The sequence below is a fragment of the Ruditapes philippinarum genome, unplaced genomic scaffold (assembly GCF_026571515.1).
Source record: "Ruditapes philippinarum isolate M1 unplaced genomic scaffold, ASM2657151v2 ctg3822_1_1_1_1, whole genome shotgun sequence".
NCBI classification, from domain to species: Eukaryota; Metazoa; Mollusca; class Bivalvia; order Venerida; family Veneridae; genus Ruditapes; species Ruditapes philippinarum.
This window is the reverse complement of record NW_026857483.1, coordinates 296,005-321,840: the sequence shown is the minus strand read 5'-3', so window position 1 is coordinate 321,840 and position 25,836 is coordinate 296,005. Positions and strand designations below refer to the sequence as shown.

At 35.1% G+C, this 25,836-nt stretch overlaps 1 protein-coding gene across 1 annotated transcript; it reads left to right on the top strand.

The window, feature by feature from the left end:
- The first annotated feature begins 927 nt into the window (after nucleotides 1-927).
- LOC132749885 (uncharacterized) lies at nucleotides 928-25,552 on the top strand. Its single transcript, XM_060739798.1, has 22 exons — nucleotides 928-1,023; nucleotides 1,321-1,420; nucleotides 1,990-2,086; nucleotides 2,802-2,879; nucleotides 3,201-3,352; nucleotides 4,013-4,056; nucleotides 6,714-6,819; nucleotides 7,806-7,952; nucleotides 9,585-9,729; nucleotides 10,772-10,888; nucleotides 11,342-11,393; nucleotides 12,028-12,233; nucleotides 12,896-13,024; nucleotides 16,227-16,278; nucleotides 17,074-17,279; nucleotides 18,106-18,243; nucleotides 19,692-19,743; nucleotides 20,677-20,885; nucleotides 22,049-22,168; nucleotides 22,495-22,546; nucleotides 23,372-23,533; nucleotides 25,383-25,552. Exons 1-22 carry the CDS (start codon nucleotides 978-980, stop codon nucleotides 25,496-25,498), a joined length of 2,526 nt encoding a protein of 841 aa, XP_060595781.1. The 5' UTR covers nucleotides 928-977; the 3' UTR covers nucleotides 25,499-25,552.
- Nucleotides 25,553-25,836: the final 284 nt, after the last annotated feature.

Sequence of the window (25,836 nt, the reverse complement as noted above, 5' to 3'; positions counted from 1 at the left end):
AAAAACAAAGCCAATGAGCTAAATTTTATATGTCTTTGGGAAAACATAGACAACCCAGTACCTAACGCGGTAAAAGGACGACGAAGTGATACACGTGTGAGGAGAAATACAATCAAATCTATGAACAAAGTTCATCCAAGGGAAAGACTGAACATGACCTTTATAGACAAATGGTCTTTATTTGGAGGTAACTCTTAATGAAGGATTGGCAAAGGTGACCTTTATTTACAAGGCTTTCTTTATTTAGAGGTTGTATTTAACATAGGTTTGACTTTAAAGTATATAGATTGAACACTCATAGATAAGGAAGATACTTGACACACTGAAATCATTCCGTGACTAAGATAAGTAAACTGTGACCATGTTCTTTACACAGGCATGATAAACTGTCTCGTAGTGTATGGCTTAATAAAGTTTTTATTGCTGTTTATTCATGCCAAGTAAAATTGTAATGTCAAAATTATGGTATTTCTACAAAGCTTAAGCAAATTCGTTCTGCTTCTAAAGAATAACATGATGCAGTTATGAAAACGACATATTTCTTTTGTTCTAAAGACTGTATACTGCTTCCTCGAACGTCGGTGTTTCTACTCGGGTGCCTGAAATAATGTACAGAGGGGAACCTGGGGTCTTACTTCGCCTAGAAAGTCGCCATATGACCTACACTGTGTTGGTGCGACGTAAAACCGAACTAAAAAGAGCGTACAGCTCTACATGTATTATTCGGGTCGCTAAGCGAAGGTAATATTGTAATTGTATAGTATTGTTTACTATAATATGTTAAAATTTTTTTAACGAATTTGCACAATTCCTAAATTTGTCAAAAATTAAAAAAATCTAAATTTATCATGGAGTTTGAACAGGCCGCTTTAATAAGCATTTTGATAATGAAATAAAATGAAATGATAATGTTTGACCTAGATATAAGTCATGACTTACTAATCACAGGGAGAATTTCTTATTTAAGTTAAACAGTCATGCGAGCCTTCGGGTGGAACGGGACTTTGCTGCTGTTGCTGGGATGTAAGTTACTGGTCATTAAATTTAAATATTGATAAAATTAGAAATATTGATTATTTACTAAAACGTCTTAATGTAATTTATAAAGTGTAAACTTTTATGTATTGTTATACAGTGCCAGTTTGTTTTTTTATCTAAAGAAAATTCAGAGTTTTTGATAATTTTACATTCCGTAATTTAAGCTGACCATACGTGTTTAGGACTGATTTATATCTATTGGTTATGTTGTTGATTTTCAATTGCAAACCTAGCTGACAGCGAGTCTTTGGAAATTAAAATCTGTATTGACTGGCATTCTAGGGTTGGCTATAAATAATGTTGAGTCAAGCATCGGGACCCGTGCCAACACGCCCTTAGTGATTGAAATTGTGGCCGTGGCCGACTACAGCGTATTTGACGAGTTAGTGAAATTTTTTCCTCTTTTACTTTATCTTCATCACCTGGCAATTTCCGGCATTTTGTAATGAATGGTTAACTATACAAACTTTATGTTATCAGTTATAAACAATTTTAACAATTTTTAAGCCCTGTATTAATGTTATTAACAGTATTTATAACCCGAGCCAATAAGCAATGGTTATACAGCTATTAAGCGTTTTTTTACACGGATATATAACCAGTTCAAAGTCTTAATATGAATTTACAATTTCTCGGTCTGAGAAAAAAGTGAAAATCAATTCGTACACTCATACAGTCGTGGTCATGTATGATATAAAAGTCACGATCGTCCAATCAAAACAGACGTTACAAAACATGCAGTATTACAAAGATTGTTGGCCATAAACAAAGCAACGAAGCTGTTACAAACATGTAATTTCATAAGGCAGATTCTTGGTCATAAACAAAGCAACGAAGCTTTTACAAACGTGTCATTTCATAAGGCCTTTTCTAGATAGATAAACTTTACGAAATAATTATATTTCTACGATGTGTATAAAATATAAACAATGTTATAAATTATGTAATTAGATGGTACAAGACGACAGACTCCAGTCTCCCGCATGCTACACGTGTTAATATAGCCAAGCATAACCTGACTACATGGGTTGGGACCACTATTCATTCAGTAAGTTTCATTTATCTAATTTAAAAACTGTTTTAGACACGCTATTTTCAACCATGAATTTTATTTATTTATCTTTTAATAGAAAATTATCCAAAATAAATACGTGTATCTGTGAACTATAATGATGTGAACTTTAGAAAAATATGAACTATACCTCGTCAAGAAATGAATATTTAAATACACACAGAGATGTGAGCGCAATATTTAAAAAAAGTTTCTTTCTTTGATTGAAAGTGTGCAAATATCAAGAATACAGTTATGTTCTCGGAACAGAAAGCGAATTCCCGATATACTGAGATTTTAAGGAACTCAGCTGAGGTCCAAAAGCGTTAAAACATTTTATTTTAGAAATCATAAATCAACATGGTCCGTAGAAAATGATAATGAAATATACACAGAATTATACATGTATTGGAAATCTTAGGACGATTTAAGTCAAAAGCGTCCATTTTAAGTCATTTTGCACGATAAAATAGATATTGTATATATGATTATAATATGATTATGCGAGAGAATGGACTGATAGTTTTCGTACAAGTTATTGGTAGAAACCTAAAATAAAATAGTTAAACATATTGAATAAATATTTACAAACCCAAACATGCCAGAAAAAAATAACGGCGTTCCTTTAAAACAGTATGTAAATACATGTATACACTCTGTGTTTTGTTGTTGTTGTTTTTGGGATTGTTTCTTTTGCTGTGGTTGTTTCCAGGCAAATTTTGTATACAAAGAACTTGAAGCTCACAACTTGTTCATTTCGTTGAAACTGGTAGATTTGAGAGTAATGACGGTAAGTACATACATATTTGTGTACCTGCTACGCAACGGTTTACTCCTGTAAAATTGTGAAATTTAATATTGTATACATTTTATTTTATTTCAATATCAGTCTTTTAAACCATGATAAGAACATATTTCCTCTGGTATGAACGACTTTTGGTAAAGTTATTCTGGAAAATAAAGTATCATATAACAGTATATACATGCACGTATAAAATGGCTACATAAATGTAATGAAAACTTATGCTTAATAGATATTTTATTATTTATAATTTATCTTGAATGAAACAAATTTAACTAAACCAATGGTCTATAAACATATCTTACCCAGACTGTCGCAGATTCACCGTGGACAGAGACGACGAAATTCAAGATGAACTCAACTTACATGATAGACTATAGAGACGTACATCCATTGTTTAAGCCTACGTCCCTGGCATTACAAAAAACCATACCACATGACCATGCCATGCTTTTGACTAGGTCAGATCTAGTTTGTTGTTGTTATTGTTGTTTAAGTCATGATACTTTTCACAATAATTTTCTAGTTCTCGTAATTAAATTTAAGCTAGGCGTTCTATGACTGTTATATTTGGAAAAAACGCGGGACCCTAAAAGTCGGAAAAACACAGCCGAAACGCAAGTTTGAATTAGGGACACCAGCTATACTTTGTGTGAAAACGTGTATATACATGTACAATGTTGTGCATAAAAAGACCCAGTAGGGGCAATCACATCCCCTCTGGATAAACCGAACGTAAAGTTGGAAATATCTCCAAATGTTTTTACTTTAAAACTAAAACGAAGTCACATGACATGGCAGTGTGGGGACAGACAGAAGGTTAAAGAAATGGCCCCTACACTGTCCCGATTTATTTGCGTGTGGGCTAAGGAAGCAATGCAATACCCATACACTGTCCCGATTTGTTTTGCTTGTGGGCTAAGGAAGCAATGCAATACCCATACACTGTCCAGATTTATTTTGCTTGTGGGCTAAGGAAGCAATGCAATACCCCTACACTGTCCCGATTTATTTTGCGTGTGGGCTAAGGAAGAAAAACATTAGATATACTTCTGATTTAATAAGAGTACATATCATTTTACAAAATCACCGTGGTAATTATTTAATGTTATGTTTTACAGATACACGATGACTCATCGTTCAAATGGAACACATTTCTATGCAGGTATGAATGTTTCTAAATGAAACTGTCAACTACAATGGATTTGAAAAACAAAACAATTTGTTGTTATATTCAACGTGAAAACCGTATATTCTTTTGAGTAATCTCAGCTGATGTAACAGCATAATTTATGAGCACCGATAGTTCAACTAATAAATGGAATGGCTGTCCTTTAGCTGAATGTTTTAACCTTGATATACTAGTATTGTCTTAAATGTACTGCAGATCATATTAACGGCAATATGGCTTATCATACATATATCAAACCAACGCATCAATCATTATTAAGAGAATGTGGTATGATACGATATTGGAACTATTGGTGAATGATGAAATATTACAGAACGTGTTCATAATTTTGTTCATATAGTGGTGTTCAAAAGTCCTCCTCCTCAAAAAGTATAGTCGTATGATATGCAACCTCAACTAATTCAATTTCGACTGCATCATTTTTATTGAACCATGGTACAATCAAGCCATTGTACATTGTCGAAGTGGGGTATTTACTTTTATGTGCTAATACTTGATAAACAATTCAGTATTAAATACATTGGGTGTTGTTGGTTTTTTATATGCCCGAAAGGGCATATTATGTTATACCCCCTGGCGTCTGTCTGTCTGTCCGTCCGCATTTGGTTTCCGGAGCATAACTTAAATTCTATTTGGCCCACAATGTTCAAACTTCATAGGATGATTGTCCATATTGGGTAGAAGACCCCTATTGATTTTGGGGTCAAAAGGTCAAAGGTCAAGGTCACTATTACCTTAAAACTGAAAACAGTTTCCGTCCGTTAGCAATTTTCCGTCCGTTAGCAATTTGGTTTCCGGAGCATAACTTAAGGTTTATTTGGCCCACAATGTTCAAACTTCATAGGATGATTGTCCATATTGGGTAGAAGACTCCTATTGATTTTGGGGTCAAAAAGTCAAAGGTCAAGGTCACTATTACCTTTAAACTGAAAACAGTTTCTGTCCGTTAGCAATTTGGTTTCCGGAGCATAACTTAAGTTCCGTTTGGCCCACAATGTTCAAACTTCATAGGATGATTGTCCATATTGGGTGAAAGACCCCTATTGATTTTGGGGTCAAAAGGTCAAAGGTCAAGGTCACTATTACCTTGATACTGAAAACAGTTTCCGGAGCATAACTTAAGTTCCATTTGACCCACAATATTCAAACTTCAAAGGATGATTGTCCATATTGATTTTGGGGTCAAAAGGTCAAAGGTCAAGGTCACTATTACAATAAAACTGAAAACAGTTTCCGTCCGTTAGCAATTTGGTTTCCGGAGCATAACTTAAGTTCCATTTGGCCCACAATGTTCAAACTTCATAGGATGATTGTCCATATTGGGTAAAAGACCCCTATTGATTTTGGGGCCAAAAGGTCAAAGGTCAAGGTCATTATTACCTTGATACTGAAAACAGTTTCCGGAGTATAACTTAAGTTCCATTTGACCATCAATGTTCAAACTTCATAGGATGATTGTCCATATTGGGTAAAAGACCCCTATTGATTTTGGGGCCAAAAGGTCAAAGGTCAAGGTCATTATTACCTTGATACTGAAAACAGTTTCCGGAGCATAACTTAAGTTCCATTTTGACCCACAATGTTCAAACTTCATAAGATGATTGTCCATATTGGGTAGAAGACCCCTATTGATTTTGGGGTCACTAGGTCAAAGGTCAAGGTTACTATTACCTTAAAACTGAAAACAGTTTCCGTCCGTTAGCAATTTTCCGTCCGTTAGCAATTTGGTTTCCAGAGCATAACTTAAGTTCTATTTGGCCCACAATGTTCAAACTTCATAGGATGATTGTCCATATTAGGTTGAAGAACCCTATTAATTTTGGGGTCACAAGGTCAAAGGTCAAGGTCACTATTACCTTGATACTGAAAACAGTTTCCGGAGTATAACTTAAGTTCCATTTGGCCAACAATATTCAAACTTCATAGGATGATTGTCCATATTGGGTAGAAGACCCCTATTGATTTTGGGGTCACATGGTCAAAGGTCAAGGTCACTATTACCTTAATACTGAAAACAGTTTCCGAAGCATAACTTAAGTTCCATTTGGCCCACAATATTCAAACTTCATTGGATGATTGTCCATATTGGGCAAAAGACCCCTATTGATTTTGGGTCACTAGGTCAAAGGTCAAGGTAACAATTACCTTAATACTGAAAACAGTTTCTGGAGCGTAACATAAGTTATATTTGGCCCTCTTTATTCAAACTTCATAGGATGATTGTCCATATTGGGTAGAAGACCCCTATTGATTTTGGGATAACAAGGTCAAAGTCATTATTACCTTAAAATTGAAAAAAAGTTTCCGGAGCATATCTAAAGTTCCATTTGGCCCACAATATTCAAACTTCTTAGGATGATTGTCCATATAAGGTAGAAGACCCCTATTGATTTTGGAGTCACAAGGTCAAAGGTTAAGGTCATTATTAATAACTTAAGTATTAATCAACCTACATCTGTAAAATTTTATAGGATGAACAGCTAATTCCCATGTCTTACAAATGCTTCATCCTTACTAAAAAAAAACATATAATGCTCCGCCTAGCGGTGCTCTTGTTGTTATTGTTGTTTGTTTGTTTATTATATTATTAATCTTTTATATGACAATGTTCTGTCTGCTTTGTTTTGCAGGGAACACGTTTCTGGCTTCGGAATGTAAACCAAAAAGTCAGTCTATAATTAAAGAGACAAGGAACATGTATACAGCCAATACCATTGCCCATGAGCTAGGCCATACGTATGTACATCGGTGATTTTTGTTTTAATTTAAGTCTAAAATGGAAATGAGCCTGTATTTGATAATACATTGTATTTATATTAAATACAGCACAGCACAACAAAGTACAGTATAACAGCGTATACTAGTAATACAACACGGTACAGCACATCATACATACCAGTACAACACAACACAGTGAGTTAAACACAACACAGTACAGTACAGTATAAAACAACACAGGTACAACACAGTACAGTACATTTACATACAGCATAGTACAGTACAGTTAATTTCAACTTATGTTTATACAGTACAGTACATTACAGTACAGTACAGTGCGTAATAACATAAATACTGTACAGTACAGCAAAATCTCATGTGTGTGCCGTAAATAGGTTAAAAACGGGTAATAATCAATTATAAGTGGAATATGCATTAATAAATTTATATGTTATTTAATTATGATTTCATTAATGTTTATATATGCATTTCATGTGATGATATGGTCAGCAAAGATTGCAGATGATAAATACTTTAAGTACACAGCCTGGAAAATAAAAAAAATACAATGCGATAATGAAAATTATAAAATTATGTAGAAAGTAACTGTGATTGAACGGGAAAAGTGCTGATGATTATTATCATCATCATACAATAATTTTTATCATACATAACATAATATTTGTATGGTATGAAATATGTTATATATGAAACATTTGAGGCGCGTCACGACAAAACCAACATAATGCGTTTGCGACCAGCATGGATCCAGACCAGCCTGTGCATCCGCGCAGTCTGATCAGGATTCATGCTTTTCGCTTACAAACCCTATAACAAGTAGAGAAACTGATAGCGAACAGCATGGATCCTGATCAGACTGCGCGGATGCGCAGACTGGTCTGGATCCATGCTGGTCGCAAACGCATTGCGTTGGTTTTGTCGTGACGCGGCTCATTTCTAAATTGTTTATTACCTTCAATTGTTTTTTTATACATGTACAATAGTCTCGGATGTGAACATGATGGTGACAATAACGCATGCGCAGACGGATATGTAATGGCACCCCAACTTTCCATGACAAGTACAAGAAAATGGACGTTTTCATCGTGTTCAGTGCAATATATAAGGAATTTCATCACTAAGCTTAATAGGTTGTTTTTAACAGTATTTCTTACATTTTGTTATTTTGGATTTAGAGATTTTATCTGAATATTTAAGAAGGGCTCGTTCGGGAAGGATACAATCTTGTCGATTGGTCTACAATAGAAACATTTACCATAAGCTAGTATATCAAATATGGATACAAACCATAGAAATGTATCATTTGAATATCCTCATTAAATATTTCTTGCAATATAAATGATGATAATAGTTTTAAATGATCTAGAATATACATTTATATGATGAAAGTAATATTTTGTTCTAGAACAATTTATTATCTGCTATCATATATAAATAAAGTATCTTACCAATAAATCCATATTGAATTTATTTCGTGATTATACTAAATACTATCAACATAATTATGTGTGGTATTCCAGACCCTCTATTATAGACCTATTGGCTTTAAAAAGTGACTGCTTTAAAAGATTGTCATAGCCAGTTCGCCAATGTGATAAGCGCAATATACTTCTTGTTTTAAAAATCTATATACATGTATCTATGTTGCGAAAGGTCATATGTAATAATAAAATGCATACATGCATATTTATTGCTCAAACCTTGCATGGCTACTGTATTCTAGGTCAGGAACCCGAACCATATCCTTTAAACTACCTCTGATCCGAAATGTCTCAGTGACTTACAACTGTTAAAGAACAAAAAAGCAAATGACTCAAAATAGTTTAAGAATACGCATGTCAAAGTTATAGAACAACAAAATTATAATTCAGTTTTCTGTGACATTTTTACTCCCTAAAATGATATCGATTTTATATATAAGTATTTTTATGGTGGCTGATTTGTGTTTTCTGTGACATTTTTACTCCCTAAAATGATATCGATTTTATATATAAGTATTTTTATGGTGGCTGATTTGTGTCATGTCGTATTTTCGCTTCGCATGGCGCCAGACGAAAATCAAAGCACAGAAGGCGCTGAATTTGTTTGGGTCTCAGAATGTCAGAAAGGTGAAGGTTGTGAGATTATAAAACAATTTGTTTTTGTATAGTCCCACCAATGCTTTCCAGCGTTTTATTGTAGTAGATTGACTATTAGACTAATTGCAAAACTGATATTCAATCCAATGGTTATTTGACTTAAACAATTTGAAAAAAAAATTGCCTTAACTGGGATTTGAACTCCAAACCTCTCTCTTCTTAAGCGAGCGCGCAAACCCCTCGGCCACGGTGAATTCATATGTTAACTGTCCGAAGAAAAGCATATTAATCTTAATTAGGGGTTGTAACGACGCTAACAACACTTGTGTAAATAATCATGGTGCTTACTATAAGCATGTATATCTATAAAGAATAAAACAATATTAGAAATCTTCGACCATTCGGGAATTATTTTGCTTGAAAATTAATGCGCATGTCATGTGACCATATTTACGCAGTGATCTCCCCTGAATTTTTCGGTCTTAGTGTTACATATAAAAGGGAAGTAACCGCTTCAAAAAAGCGGACTACTTTCGGCATTTGCAATTAACAGCATTAGAGTCTGAAAATTCGCTACCATTATTTGTTTGGTCTGACGACCCAAACAAATAATCGTGTCTTTGTGAAGCAAAAGTACGACAAAGCACATTATAAGCCTAGATATTTTTTTCTTATATTTTGTAGCGAACATCATAATTGTCTAGCAAGCGTGAACGACAACCATGTAAACATGGAGGTTTACAATGCATCTCAGAAGTGGGTGGGGGAGGTTTTCACTCATGACCAGCTGTGTGTAGGATATAGCGGTAAAGGATCGTACTTCTGTCGGGTATTAACTAGTTTATAAATCAAACAAAGATGTTTGTTAGAGATCACTTGGATAATGAAGCAAAAAAAGGATACTGAACGCAAAATGTAGTACTAGTATAATGTGGTTGGAACGGTATATCACAACTTTGAAAACGGTAACAGTTGACCCAGTATTGATGTACCTTGTGCTACGTTTTGAAGAATCTTTCAATGGAACTGTTGCATTATGCACAAGTTTTCAAACTGTTTCATATACCGTCCGGTTAGCTCAATACGTAGAGCGTTTGATTTTGAATCGGGCGACCCGGGCTCGATTCCCGGACGGTGCAGGTCACTGTCATGAAGTCCTTTCTACGGTCATTCGCACTGTACCTCTACTCTGGCATGTACAGAAGTTTCAGTTCCTTGCGTAAGTGAAGGCAAATGGTACTGGAACACTGCTTGACAGCCTGTCCAGGAACGATGTGGTGGCTAAACAGTTTACTGTGCTCTGGTAAATTCAATGTGGCAAACTGCCGTGAGTGAAAACTACAAACAACACCACCACCACCTCTCCACACCTGGTGAAAAGTGTGGACCTTTCTATTACGTTAACCCTAGTAAAGAACCTGTTCTGCGTCGGTGGACATTCTGATGACAAATTGTCCGTTGAATGTCCCACACTGTCAGCTGGACATTTCATCTGCTATTTAAGCACCTAAATAAAGGCACTGCTTTTTTGACCCGCTAGTGATAATTTCCTTCGACGTCGTCTTCACTGATATTATATAACGATAAATAATTGCTTAATATAAGATAAAATAGTTCTTCTAAATATATTATTTCTTCACACCAAGGTATTTTCTATCTGACCATATCTTTTGCAGGTTGAGTTACTATTTTTTCTACTTGCACTCCTCATATTTCTTTTGAAAATGAAATTCCTTGGTCTTTGATTGTCCTTGGTCTAGAATGTGCTTTACGTTGGTCGATTGTAATTTCTTTTATTATCATATATTTTTTTAAGTTATAGATACAATTAGAAACACATTTCATGACATAATGAATATAAAACATTACAGGACAAATATAACGGGAATTTCACAGGGATGTGTAGGAGAATGTTTTGCTACAATCCTTATTCAAAGTTTTGTACTTACACAGACGCTGGGGACGGTATTCCTTGTGGAACTGGCTCAGTAAGCAAGCATTTTTCAGTTGGTCACGTCATCAAACCAGACACTTTCAGTTTGATTATAAAAAAAATGTCAAATTTTATCACGTGATCAGATATTATACTTCACACGTGTTTGAGAATGCATGTATCTGATGCCATAAAGTAAAGGCATCCGGATTGTTATTTATCATAGTTTCATGGGCATGCTGGAACCGAAAGTGACTCAACTTTGTCACCAGTAAAGTGGCAGGCATTCTGTCAGACCATGTTCAATACTTATGATTGTTTAATTTTCGTAATTTTATATTGAAATCTCATAATCTATGAATGTACTGTTCCAATTCAAAGCTTCGGACAAATACAACCTAAAGACCAACGAAATTGTAATCAAATATCAATCATTCGCACTTTCTGTTTAAATATTTCGTGATATGTTGATATCAAGTAAACCAACTGAAGACATTTTATTTTGTAGTGGTGCAAGACAGGAGAATGTGTTAAGGACAGTCGAGTATCTCAATCCTTCAGTACGTATCTTGTTACAAAAAACAACATTATACTTTGCGCATGCGCCGACAGTTAAGCGTTTTTTGAGCAGCCGGGGAATAAGACGATTCGTCAAAATTACGATAACGCTGTGTGACGATAACAAGTCAAAAACAAACATTTTTCACGATGTTGGAATTTGTAACACGTTAGCAAAGATTGTCTTGCAATGACTTTTGAATTCCATTTTGCACGCACCGTACCTTTATAATACTTTAAGTGCTTATTTGCAATAATCATGTACTTTTTTCATTTTTAAAGACACCGCTTTCAATATTTGTTCTGAGGCATGGCAGTGTTAACTAGCATTTAAGAAATTATCCACTGTAAGAAAAGATCTATGAGCCGCGTCACGACAAAACCAACATAATGCGTTTGCGACCAGCATGGATCCAGACCAGCCTGCGCATCCGCGCAGTCTGGTCTGGATCCATGCTGTTCGCTTACCACCTCTATTACAAGTTGAGAAACTGGCAGCGAACAACATGGATCCTGATCAGATTGCGCGGATGCGCAGGCTGGTCTGGATCCATGCTGGTCGCAAACGCACTATGTTGGTTTTGTCGTGACGCGGCTCATATACTGTATAAGACACGCACTTTATCTTCCTTCCAGGTGATACTTGCGTCGCCGGGGACGAGAAAGGGGCTGTAGATGGAAATAAAACATGCGCGGAAATTGTAGCGGATGGTCAGTATAACTGTCTGCGAGGTGACATCAAGTATAAATGTTGTGGATCATGTAGAACCGTGACTACACATACTGTACCGGCGGATACACAATGTCAACAACACTTTGGAGATGGCTCGTACATGTGTAGGGTAATGCATTTCATTATTACTACAAAATTCCATTGTATACACACCGGTCTCAAATATAAGACCGGTGTACACAATGGCAAAATTCAAGAAGCGGACAATACGGCAGATATTACAAAACTAGAAAGGTTTTTACCCTTTCGGCAGATTATTTATTTGGATCTTCATGACATATTTAAACAAAGATTCCTATATTGTTTATAAATTTCCGATATTTGTTGTACAATAACAGTATCAGCAGCAGCATCAATAATGGAAATATTTTTTAAATATTTGAAAGAATCTGTTGGTGCTATGACGCCTGTGATATATGCGTAATTAGTTCTCGAAATAAATAAAACTTTGAAATTGGAAGACAAATATTTCTTTGTCTTCCGACTGTTTTATTTTTTTGTTTTGTTTATGCTTTGTTTATAACATTGTTGTTGTTTGTTGTTGTTGTTGTTGTTTATTTTTTTTTTTAATTTCTTCATTTTGTTAAGTATGCAACTACTTAACGAATGCCAGTTAATATACTACGCGCATTTGCATTATCCTGCCCTACCTATGGTTATCTATTTGTGCATATTTATTTTTTGAAATGCCTTTCTTCGGTTTGAGGCACCAAGTTTTTGAACTATTTTTCTCCTGAATAAAGACAAAATCGTATATGTTTCTGCTTTCAGTATTCAAGCTATTACCATAACAACACATACTCGAAAATATGCCATTCCTTATTGTGTACCCGGCCGACCAACCCGGGATATTGCAATGGTATGAAAGCCTACGACAAGACGTCATGTGGAGACAAGATGGTGCGTTATTTGAGCCGCGTCACGACAAAACCAACATAATGGGTTTGCGACCAGCATGGATCCAGACCAGCCTGCGCATCCGCGCAGTCTGATCAGGATCCATGTTGTTCGCTATCAGTTTCTCTACTAGTAATAGGGTTTGTAAGCGAACAGCATGGATCCTGGTCAGACTGCGCGGATGCGCAGGCTGGTCTGGATCCATGCTGGTCGCAAACCCATTATGTTGGTTTTGTCGTGATGCGGCTCATTTAAACTGTTTACTTTTTTGCCTACCACATCTGCACTTTTCATGTAATATTGCTTTTTTCATTGCTTTCGATGGATTACACTTTATCCAGATTTGTATACTTCACAAGTGCATAGTGACAAATGTTACCTCGTTAAACATTTCATGAAGGTAAATTCAGAATAAAAGGTGGTCTAGCTCATACACATACTTAGGCCAATTGAAAACAACAAGAAATATATGTAACAATTTTAATATGTGGAGTGCATTGAAAAAACACAGTTATTCAACATACATATTTATTTTTGTTACGGGAGGGCTTTTGTCCGCCTTGTTGATATCACAGGATGCCTTTTGTCCGCCCTGTTATTGTCACGGGAGGGCTTTTGTCTGCTTTCCTCCCTGTCATTTTCACGGGAGGGCTTTTGTCCGCCTTGTCATTTTTTGACGGGAGGGCTTTTGTCCGTTTCCCGTAAAGATACTTCAGTGTTTTAGGGATCATTGTTTCAAGCACGTTGGTATTGAAGGTTGAATACCGCTAAATCCGGTGCAAGCGGGCGTGGGGGATGTTGCATTTTATAAATTTTCTCTCATGATCAGGCTAAATCAAACCAAGTCTGCAATTTTCAGATAACACTGTTGTTTTAAATATTTCCGAGAGATCACTCTTTATCCGAATTTTGTACAGTGGACTTGTGCTTTAAAGAAACATGCCTCTAGATACAAGTCATTCTGATAATGTAATTATAATGATTTATTTTTAATTTCTAGTTAAGTTTTTCATCTCTATACAAAGAGGTGTTGTTCATAGTCTTTCTCCGCTAGTTGTTACATTATTTAGCGTGCGTAACGTTTTCTATAATTATAGAGGTTATTTTTCTGTAAACGAGTATCAAGGGGCAGGACGTGAAGTGGTTGCACACTTGGTTCAAGCGAGCGAATTGGTTGCAAACTTGACAAAATGACAAACACGGCGTGAATTTTTGAAACGGGTGAACGAATTTTAGCCAGGCAAGTGGGTTTCTTTGTTATTTTGAAGTTCATTAGTATGTCTATTCCATAATTCAATATATATGCCACACTCGGTTAAAGGTTTCAGCATCCTAGATTCTGTTTTGACGAAGTTATTGAAGATATAAATTGATCATGTAGATATTTTGAAATTTAACATGTGACTGTTTTGGTCGGTTTTTCTCCTAATTTATTCGAATTTGTAAGTTTTAAACTGCATTTAACAATAACAAAATATGTTTCTGTCAATGCTGTGCAAATGGTTTAGTTCGCAAGTCCGAAGATAACGTTCAATACACAAAAATATCTTGTTCAAGCACATTTTGGTTGCAGACTTATACTTCAAGCATTTTTGGTTGCAAACTTTTGTGTCAATAATGTGGCATGCATATTTTTAGCGAGGAATAACTAATTTTTTTTTTTTTAAATAATTAGCAATATTAAGGCAATTATACCCGATCATCTAATAACACAAATGTATATAAATTGTGCATGCGTGCAGATATATCCTAACACAGGGTCTTTCAAATAGATATAAAACACAATATGCTAAATTGAAGTTCAGATGTGTTTATCTTCATCATTTTTTCTCCTCGATATACTTCAGATCTTTTCTTTTTACAAAGTCTTAGGACTTTTTTTTATATTTTGGCATGACTAACTGTAAAGGAAAAAAAAAGAAAAAATAGCAACAAGCAGCTTTCATGATTGTTCTTTTTTTTTTTGAGATTTGAAATAAATTTGATTTTATAGTAGATAAAATTGACACAAGGGCATTATTCACATGTTTCTTTAAATTGTTCCTTATTATTGACAAATCAAAACATTTTCCAAATTCCCTAACTCGAACAATGACTTTAAGTAGTTTTGTCGCATATCTGTTAATGTAAATAACCAATCCTATATCATTTATATTATGATCTAATAATCGAAATCATCTTTAGAATACCAATTGACATAAATTATGATGTACACCAAATCCGAAATATTGTAAACAAGCATGTCATTTTAACTTTTGGTTTGTAAAAATATGGTAAGTACATTTACTTACTTTATGTCTAAAGCAACTGCTGATCAACAAACAAATTAACATTTCTTGTTGTTTTAATAAACTTTGGACATTTTTGCGAGTAATATCGTATGTGTGCATATGTCCATATGTTTATGATGAAAATAATTCACTTACATACTCGTACAACAGTATCAATAAATATATTTTTTATATGCTATTAATTTGTTTGCAGGCTTTTGCTGATGATTATAGTATTGAACTGAGAACCATGTAATTTGAAACATAAAATGCATAATTGTTGTAAAAGAAGAAAGTATAAATAACATTTATAACAAAAACAAGTAACAGAACATAAATGTCAATAATTGCCATTGAAAATAGGCTAATAAATATAACCTTCTTTCACTCCTTTTGCAAAGTTTTACTATGGATTTCAATAGAGTAAGAATAAGTTTGCGACCAAAAATGCTTGAAGTATAAGTCTGCAACCAAAATGTGCTTGAACAAGATATTTTTTAGAATTAAACGTTATCTTCGGACTTGCGAACTAAACCATTTGTACAGCATTGACAGAAACATATTTTGTTATTGTTAAATGCAGTTTAAAACTTACAAATTCGAACAAATTATGAGAAAAACCGACCAGAACAGTCACATGTCAAATTTCAAAATATCTACATGATCAATTTATATCTTCAATAACTTCGTCAAAACAGAATCTAGGATGCTGAAACCTTTAACCGAGTGTGGCATATATATTGCATTATGGAACAGACATACTAATGAACTTCAAAATAACAAAGAAACCCACTTGCCTGGCAAAAATACGTTCACCCGTTTCAAAAATTCACGCCGTGTTTGCCATTTTGTCAAGTTTGCAACCAATTCGCTCGCTTGAACCAAGTGTGCAACCACTTCACGTCCTGCCCCTTGGAGTATGTTTACATTGACAGTGGTGTATGAATGGAGAATGTGTACACAATACAAATGCTGTATCAGTCCATGGTAAGCTCATTTTTTGTCATAATTATAAGAATGCATTTTGGGGTTTTGTTGGTTATGTTATATGTTATGTTATGTTTCTGAATATGATTTTTATGTTTATTTTAATGTTTTATTTGGAGCATTCTTAAAAAGAGTTGGTCGATAATAAAATGGAAGGCCTTTAACACAATGAATAATTATGTTGATAGTCAATTGTTCTAGAACAGAATGTTATTATTTATCATACTTAAATTTTCACACTGAATCATTTTGAACTTTTTTCAACAATTTTAGTTTAAGCAATATTTTATATGAATGTCCATATGTATGATACATTAATATTGTTTTTATCAATATTTGAAAACATGCCCATTGTGAAGCTATCCACTTCAAAACTGATCATTGCATTTAATAAGATATTACATTATTGCACATTCAATGTTGGAAATAGAAAAAAGGATGAACTTATGTACAAAATACAAAAAAATCATGCCCGCGGCTCTTATTTATGCTGTCTTCATTGGTTTTTCTCAACACATTGTCTAGTAAAGAAGAATTAAAAGAATTTTACAAAATGTCGCAAATTATTGTAAAAGTCAGCAGTGGCGTTGAAATATCATTTTCTAAGGACATGCCTGTGTATGTCAAAGGCAATCTTATGCCGTGGAAATAAATTTTGAACATTGAACTTAACTAAAACAATTGATAACTTTATAACTGTTATTTTCAACTTGGTACATGAAACTGAATTTATCTATTGTTCATCTAGAGAATGTTTGAGCGTTTATTGTAACAAAGCTTTTTTATATATTTTAGAAGCAAGTTGTATACCCGGAGACAGGCAGGGTGTAGTGGTTGAAAACCAAACATGTGCACATCTTGTGAAGAACTCTCCGAGAAGATGTCTTGATTCAAATATCAAGCGTTTATGTTGTATGTCTTGCTCTAAAGTACACGTATCTGCCATACATGTAGACGAACAATGTAGCAGCAAGTTTGGACAAGGGTCCAAAATGTGTAGGGTAAGCAAGCCAATAATTTGTTTTGTCCGAGAGTTTGCCAAGACAACTGGCAGTAGGTTGGAAACTGGTAAATATTGAAGTGTATTAATGTTAAAGCTAAAAGACTTTGATTTCAAAATGTTTTAAAATCATAGACCCATTCCTTAAATATTACCATTTTGTTCAGAAAGATCCCTTTTGAATACCTAAAGACATACTATGCTCAAATTTGATATTTGAAAATATTGAAAATTGCAACACAGTTTTTTTTTAAATATGCTATAAACATGTTTTGACTTCACACAAATTAAATATGTTATGTTTTAAACTCTACACATTATAGGTGGACACAATATGAATATTCATGTTTAGTGTCATTAAAAAACTTTTTTTAAAGAAAGGACCAACTTTACTTACCCTGTAATAGGAAATGTAGCTTCCCAAACACAGGTTATAGATTTTTTCTTCAAATTAGTCATATTCTGTGAGAATTTCATTAATTTCAATAAATGTTTGTTATAAAAATATTTTACTCAAAGATGAGCATAGGTAACCTTTATTTGTATTTACCAAGTCTATTACATAACCAAAAAAATACGTACTAGTATATGATTAGGAAAAAAACGTAAACTTCTCGGCAAGAATCAGATACTTAAAACAAAAGTTAAACTTCCTGTCCGTGCTCTGCCTTGTGTCCTGTCCTGTTTCGTCGGTTGGGGTCCTCCTGGGCTCCTTGCCGCTGGTTCTTGTTGCTGCGTCGTGTGGGGGTTGCGTTCTTTGAACGCCGCCTTTCCTTGGTGATTTTGTTTATTATCTTTTTCATGTATGCTTTGTCAATATATTTCAGGATATAAATAGTTATACAAGTCATCCGAACCACCCGTATTCTGTGATATGTGGAGGCCTATACTGTAGCAATACAACTGTTCCTTCCATGTGTCACTGGATGAGACCGTTTGACATGACACCATGTGGTGACAAGAAGGTACACTCTCTCTTATTTATACCTACTTACTTTTATTAAGTTCATGGTATTGTGGTATGGACATTGCCAGCTTTTTAGCAGGAAAAAATTAAGCCATGGCTTTTCTGTTCTTTGCTTGGTAAATTGCTCACAATTAGTATCACAAAGCCGTGTGTACCTTTGTGTAAACCAGGTCAACCAGTGACTATGTATTTGGATAGCCAGTCAGCTACGTTGCATTAAACAGTAAAATGGCCTTCGGGACGAATGACTTAAAAACATTTCGTGTCTAGATTTGAATGCTGCTCCAACCGGTGCTAGGCTGCATGAGAGCTGTTTTATTTTTCTCTCACGCACAAAGGCAATCAAACAAATTTCTGCAGTGATTACATATTTATTTATTTTTCGTGCTCTCAGGAGGGAGGAGAAAATTTCTCCCTTTTTACAGGTCCTAACAGTCTTGCTGCAGCTCCCATTTCCCCGATCTTTAAACTCACCACAGCAGGACTGTTGTTAAATGCTGTTTGACAACTGTATTAAGTTGCTTTCCTCTGTATTAAGTTGCTTTCCTCACATTGTTGTTATATTCCTCAAGTCCTTTGTGACCATTTGGTCAAATACTTCGTTAACTCTCATGAACAGATTAAAGCAAACCGAATCAGAAAATTTAACTTTTATACGGTCGTATTCGTTGCTTTTGAGGAATATCCTCGTTTTACAATAATCATGTATTGTAACCAATGGTCTATTATAAGTTGTCTTCCCTATCGAGCGCTTTGAGTGAAACATGTCAATAAGAATATAATAATGATAAAGTATCATGAGGCATTTCTAATGTATTAACAAAGTATATGCAAATATGTAAATCACATAATCTTTAAAAGGGACATTCTTTTTTAGTGATTCTTCTTTATTGTATCAAGCCAGCTTGGTAATTCTGTAAGAAAACATTGCTCATCCATTCCCCATAATCCAAGACATCAGTCTTGCTTTACTTCATGATGATTTCGTTCTATATAAAATGTGAAATGAAGTTTGCAGGTCACTTTCGTTGTGATTGATCATGGAATCCTTTCTACGGTCATTTGCACCGTACTCCTGCCCTTCCATGTACAGAAGAGATCGGTTCTTGCGAAAGTGAAGGCAACTAGTACTGGAAAACTGTTTGACAGCCTGCCCAGGAACTGAACTCTGCCCTGGTAAATTCATTGTGGCTAACTGTCGTGATTCGGAGTGAAAACTAGCAACACCACCACCACTGACTTACCAACACCATCATATTGTCAAGTGATGCATTCTTAAGTTGATTTTTACCATATTTAACCCCTGTACTATACATTTTAAAGGTGCATTCCAATTTTCCATTCTGTCATTCATTAATGAATTGATTGACATTAATCATTTTGGTGATGTCTTTGCAAAACAACTTGTCAATTTACTGAAGATTATTTCTCATAATTTTTTTCCAGTGGTGTAAGAGTGGGCACTGTGTACATGACGATAATGCCCCAGCAAGTGCAGGTAAGATCAGTCTAGACGTTCAAGAAGAAAACACATGTTATATATTAACAATTAGTTTCCATTTAAAGTGATATTATGTCCATTCAAATGTAAAAAAAAAAAAACTTAAAATTAAAATAACTGTTTTCAATTTATGTATCTTGAAATTCAAAATAATAAATAGCACAGGCACATAACCATAGTTCATTTCTATAAATAATCTCCGGAATTTATCGGTAACGGAAATTGGTCAATATTTTTAAATTTTAGGTTGTTTATTTATTTTTCCTAAAAGTTGACATTATTAGTTATTAGGCAATGAACATAATAATAGTAAATCTTTCAAATATAAAGCTTATTCAGCTCAACTTGACAGCATAAAAAAGAAAATAATAAAATAAATAAATTGAAAAAATGAGCATGATGTCACTTTAAGATGTACGACTTCCGGTAAACGAAGGGGAACATTTTATTTATTTAAAATTTTAATTTACAGACACAAAATAATATTCACACAAAAGTATTGTTGTTAATCATTGTGAAATGATAACTAGACTAGCCCTTTCTCGTATGCTTTGTTGTAAACATATTAACGACATGATTAAGCATGTTCAATGTAAAAACATGTATGTCTTTCCCGATCGTAACCTTTCGGCTCTTGAAGTGGAGCGATGGCCTAGTGGTTAAAATGTCTGCCTCTCAATCTGTAGATCATGCTTTTGAGGCCTACTCGGGTCACGACCATGTTTCTTCATATGACACCAGTACTGGTTGGTTCCAGGAAGCGGACTCGAAAGTGATTAATATAAGTTGCAAGAACTTGTTTCTCAATCGAGCTTGAATAAATAACCAACCTTTTGGCCATCTCCGCCATATAACAATGGTGACTAGACACGTATGTGATGTGTTTCACCTTGATATATTTTCGACGCTCTACCATCATTTTATTTTCAGACGAGAAATGTTTGCTCGGTGATCAGACGGGCCCGGTACACAATCAGCAGACTTGCCAAGACGTCGCCAATAGTTCCCCGACTTTGTGTCTTCAATCAAAAATCAAGCGTCTATGTTGCAGTTCATGCAAGACTGTAAATATCACTACCATACCATCTGTTGATGCCCAGTGTGCAGAAATGTATGGTGATGGTTTCTCCATGAATAGGGTAAGCTAATTCGTTCTATTATTAACGCATAAAACATATTGATTTGTATAGTGGTATTGAAATTATAAGTTTATTTTTTATAAATAAAGGACCTTTATCAAAAGAACCTACAAATAAGTGGTATTTGATCAGGAGAGTTCACTATGGTGGCTGATTTGGAACGCTTTTGTGCGTCGTGTTGTCGCTAGCGACAGGGCGACATAGCGCCAAACAGCGAACTGTCGAACTTTCGTCTTGTTGTCCTGTCGCTAACGATGCACGCCAAACGGGACGTTTTTATGCAGCGTGTTGTCGCGATGCCACATTGTCGCTCGGCTCAAATCGAAGGATTGGCTCAGGTGCCAAGCGACAACGCGCCACACGACAACGCGCCGTTTGGCGTGCTTCGCTAGAGACAGGACGACAAGACGACAGTGTGACAATTTGGTGCGTTTTGCTCGCGACAAGACGAAAAGGCGATAACGATAACGTAATAGGTTGAGTTGTCTCTATCGACAACGCTACGCGCAAAATGTACCAAATCAGCCACCATAGTTCACTAGTAGTCTTCTAGCTAGGATCCTTGGTATGCTATTATTGATAGTTTATGCGGATTGAAAGTAGTTCTATCACTGACAAAAACAGTGGGTTTAATCTCTGTTATAAGGAGTTACAAATGTACTTCTTTTACATCTACATGTAATGATAACCAAATAACAGGTATATAATTTGTACTTCAGTTTTCTTAAAATATAATACATAGTACATGAATAATGTATTTTCCACATCTATCAATTTATTTAAGTTGACTTGGGCACGGTAAAATGAAATAGACTAACTCAACAAATCCGATCAGTAATAGACTTTATGTTTACATGTTAAGTTTTTTTTTAGCGTACTAAGGTAAAACCGAAATACCTTATCCGGTCAATCGCAACGTTTCGGCCCATTCCGACAGTCTTCGGATAAAGTAGAACTACTTTCAATCAGTATTGTTTCCGAGGTTATTATAAATAATAGCCAAGGATGTTCCGATTGCTTATCCGGTCCGTGTACAATATTGTGTCCGAGGTCCGAAGATTGACAGAAAGGACCGAAAAGTTGCGCATATACATGTATTAGGTTTAACATTTTGTTAAGATACATAAGATTTTCAAATAAATCCACAATATTCTGCGTTTTAGCATCTGACCATTTACAACAGCAACAACTATGAAATGATATGCAGTCGCTTGTACTGCCGAGACACGAAATCCTATCATTCGATGCACGCCTATGAGAAGACACCATGTGGTCACAAAAAGGTAAAAATACAAAACACAGGGGTTACTGTGTCAGTTTCAGAATAAAGGGTTAAAAGTATAAAACTTGAGAACGAAACATTTATATGTTTATTTTAAGTTTTATGTTACAACGGTCATAAAAGTATTAAAGTTATTGACCTTTATAAGCATGTATCTTTACCGTCATATTGGTATTTCAATATCAAATAATGGCGTCATAATTATCTCCTAACGTGACGTAATTGTACTAAAATGCATAATACGGAAATTGCCGAAGATGGCGATAGCGGCTTTGGGTTTTAACGTTAATTAGTGTACGAATATACGTCTATTTTGCTTTATTTCAGTGGTGTATAGATGGTCAATGTGTGCAAGATGATAAAGCCCCGGCTGTGTTAGGTATGTTGTCCTTCCTTTTAAAGACATTTCCGGTTTCATCGAAAGATACTTTTGGGTCAGACCCTGTCCCACGGCTTGAACTGCCCAGTAATAAAATCTATATTTACCACGTTTGAATGATTAAAAGACAAGTTTAGTATTCAATTTCAAATCAGATATCCCATTTGTGGTAAAATGAGTAAAGATTTTTAATTGATAGTTTACAGGGGCGGATCACGCCGGGGAACAGGACCCTACCGGGGCGGATCACGCCGGGGAACAGGACCCTACCACAAAGTGCCATTGGTTTAATCACACGTTTGACCATACTTTAAACGACATGGGTGATGCATAGTATGCTAATATTCCAGTTCATTCTTTATGTGCATATTGTATATGTATGATTTCAGTGAAAAAATGGAAAGAATTCGGTAAAAATATCGGAGACTTTCATAGATTGTTTTATCCAAATGTGGGCAAGGAGGCTAAATTTGTTTCGGTATTTTTGAGCATATTTTAAATGAAAAGAAATAAATATCCAGGTATAATTTTGATATTTGGACAATTTTATGACCCCGACGGGAGTCATATAGTTTTTAAATGGTCCGTCTATCTGGGCAACATCCAAAGGTCCATACCTTTGTTAATTATGGATTTTTTAAAATGATTTTACATAAACCTGTAGCAGAGAAAGACCTGTGCATGAGCAAAGAGGGTACCGATATGGATATGCACCGTGATTTGTCTTTTTCAACAAGTCTTGCTTTAGAGTGGTCTGATTATGACATACAAAGGTGTCTAATTATCAACATATTTTCGATGTAAGATGATTTTCTGCTTTTCCAGAAAGCTGTCCAATGGGTGATCATAAGAATGACACGCGCGTGACAAGTGCTCATCTTACATGCGCTCAGATAGCTCAACCCGGTAATCATGGGTCGTGTTATAGCAGTTACACTGTTAGAGAATGCTGTAAAACCTGTGTCGATATACGAAGTCCAATAAAAGGTACATCTATATTAGTCTCAGTCATTTCTAACCATCCTATAACTTTTTCAAAAATAATAAGTTTGTTTGGATTTTTACGCCGATTCAAACACATTTTTTTGCTGTTGATTCCTCGGCGGTCGGTCAAGCTAACCGATTTTACTGGGTAAATAAGTTTATTTACAAGTATTCCGATTACTTGTCTCACATGATTTTTAATAAAAGGTGGACTGTGAGAAAATTCACCATTAGTTTAAATGTCTCGAGCCTATCAGCAAGGAGAAATATCGCCCCGCCCGCGGATCGAACCAGCGCCATCTGGATTACAAGTCACCCTAATAAGCTAAGTTGGCGGACTAAAACATAAATGTGTATGATATTCAGCAGAAGGTTTATCATATATGGAATTAGAGTCAAAGTCGGCTACGCCTTAGGCGTCACTTATTTCACACAAACTTATATAGAAAAAAAAATTTAAATTTTCATCTTGGACACTGGATGTCCTAGACCTTAGATATTTGGCATAAAAGATTGCCTAGTAAATTTCTGCAAAAGTTTGAAATGAATAATTCCTTGGGATAAATAGGCCCTTACTTTTGTTATACTGACTTATTTATGAAACAAACTCTAAAAAAAACTGTACCTCAGCTCAGTCACAATGCGTAGATATAGTAAGCATGTAGCATTGCCACGCGGTCTTCTACATATGTCCGGTTCAAATTGGCCCTGCAGTGCGGGTTACTTTGTTTAAATTCAATTGTATAAGGAACATACTTTTTAAACATCTTCTAGAAAACTCAATGCTACAAGCTCAGATGTATAGGTCCTCAATAAAGTTGCATAAATCATGCACACAAGATTGTATAGGAAAACGTATAAATTCAAAACTTCTTTTCGAAAACCAGATAAGATTTCTTTGTCATGCAACATTGCCTAGTAAACCTTTGCAAAATGTGTTATATATTACGCATAGCGCTTGTGTCAAACTCGTCCCCTCGGCCCCAATGTGACCCAATGAATTATTTCATGACCTTTGTTTAGAAACAGATCTCAGGTGAATGATTTTGGGCGATTCGTGGTCCTTTTTCATATTATTTTGTAACTGTATTATACAACCGTAAAGTAGCTCTCCTTCAACAGTAGATTGTATCTTCTAAAAGTTGTTCAATTCAAAATGAGTGTTCTTGAATCGTTATTTAAAGGCCCATTATGTCTCATTAGTGCTATCATTTTTATTTCTCAAAAAACCTTTTATTTTGGTATCTTGATACATTTTAAAAGAAAAATCACTAATTTGCCATACACACAAAATATCTTTTGCTTTTTTTTGCTCTAATGACAACTAATAACATTATAGCGAATTAGAATTTTGCATGGAAGTCAAAATACTAATTTGTTTACATTTTGCTACCTTTACGACACGTAACTGCTTATTTAGCACGACCTTCTTCAATTATGAAACATCTAACATACTCTCATAGTCCAATATTAGAACGTTATTAAACACATGTTTGTCATTTGTAAAGAAATAAAAAGATATGGATTTCTGAGGCATAATGTGCCTTTAATGCCTATTTCACTATGCTGAGTAAAGATAAAGAATAATTTGAGCCGTGTCACGACAAAACCAACATAGTGCGTTTGCGACCAGCATGGATCCAGACCAGCCTGCGCATCCGCGCAGTCTGATCAGGATCCATGCTGTTCGCTTACCATCTCTTTAACAAGTAGAGAAACTGATAGCGAACAGCATGGATCCTGATCAGACTGCGCGGATGCGCAGGCTGGTCTGGATCCCTGCTGGTCGCAAACCCATTATGTTGGTTTTGTCATGACGCGGCTCATTTAATCATTATGGTGTGTTTTATAGGATGTGAATACGGTGATAAAAGTCAGTATTGTAGGAAATCAGATTGTGGAAGATACCAGCAGGATGCTTTGGCGAGATGTTGCGAGACTTGTAGGGGAGCGGCGATTGTCGGATAATATAAAATGACGTCAGACATATTGTTGTAGGTCTATCTGAAATAAATAGATAATAAGAAAAACATGATGATTTCATTTTGTTGCTGTTGTCTTAGTGGTGACTGTCGTATTATTGTGTTTTCGCCTTTGCGCCCCGCGGGTCGTATTTTCGTGTTTTCGCCCGGCGCCCCTGGGAGCTAAAGTACAACATGGCACAAATCAGCCACCATACCTCCCCTTACAATTCAGAATGCCTAAAGTATATAATAAAGATCAGCGCTTATAGCTGGAAAATACACAAACAATAACAAGTAAAATAGTTTCCTGCGGTGAACATTTTAATGATATAATGATATTTC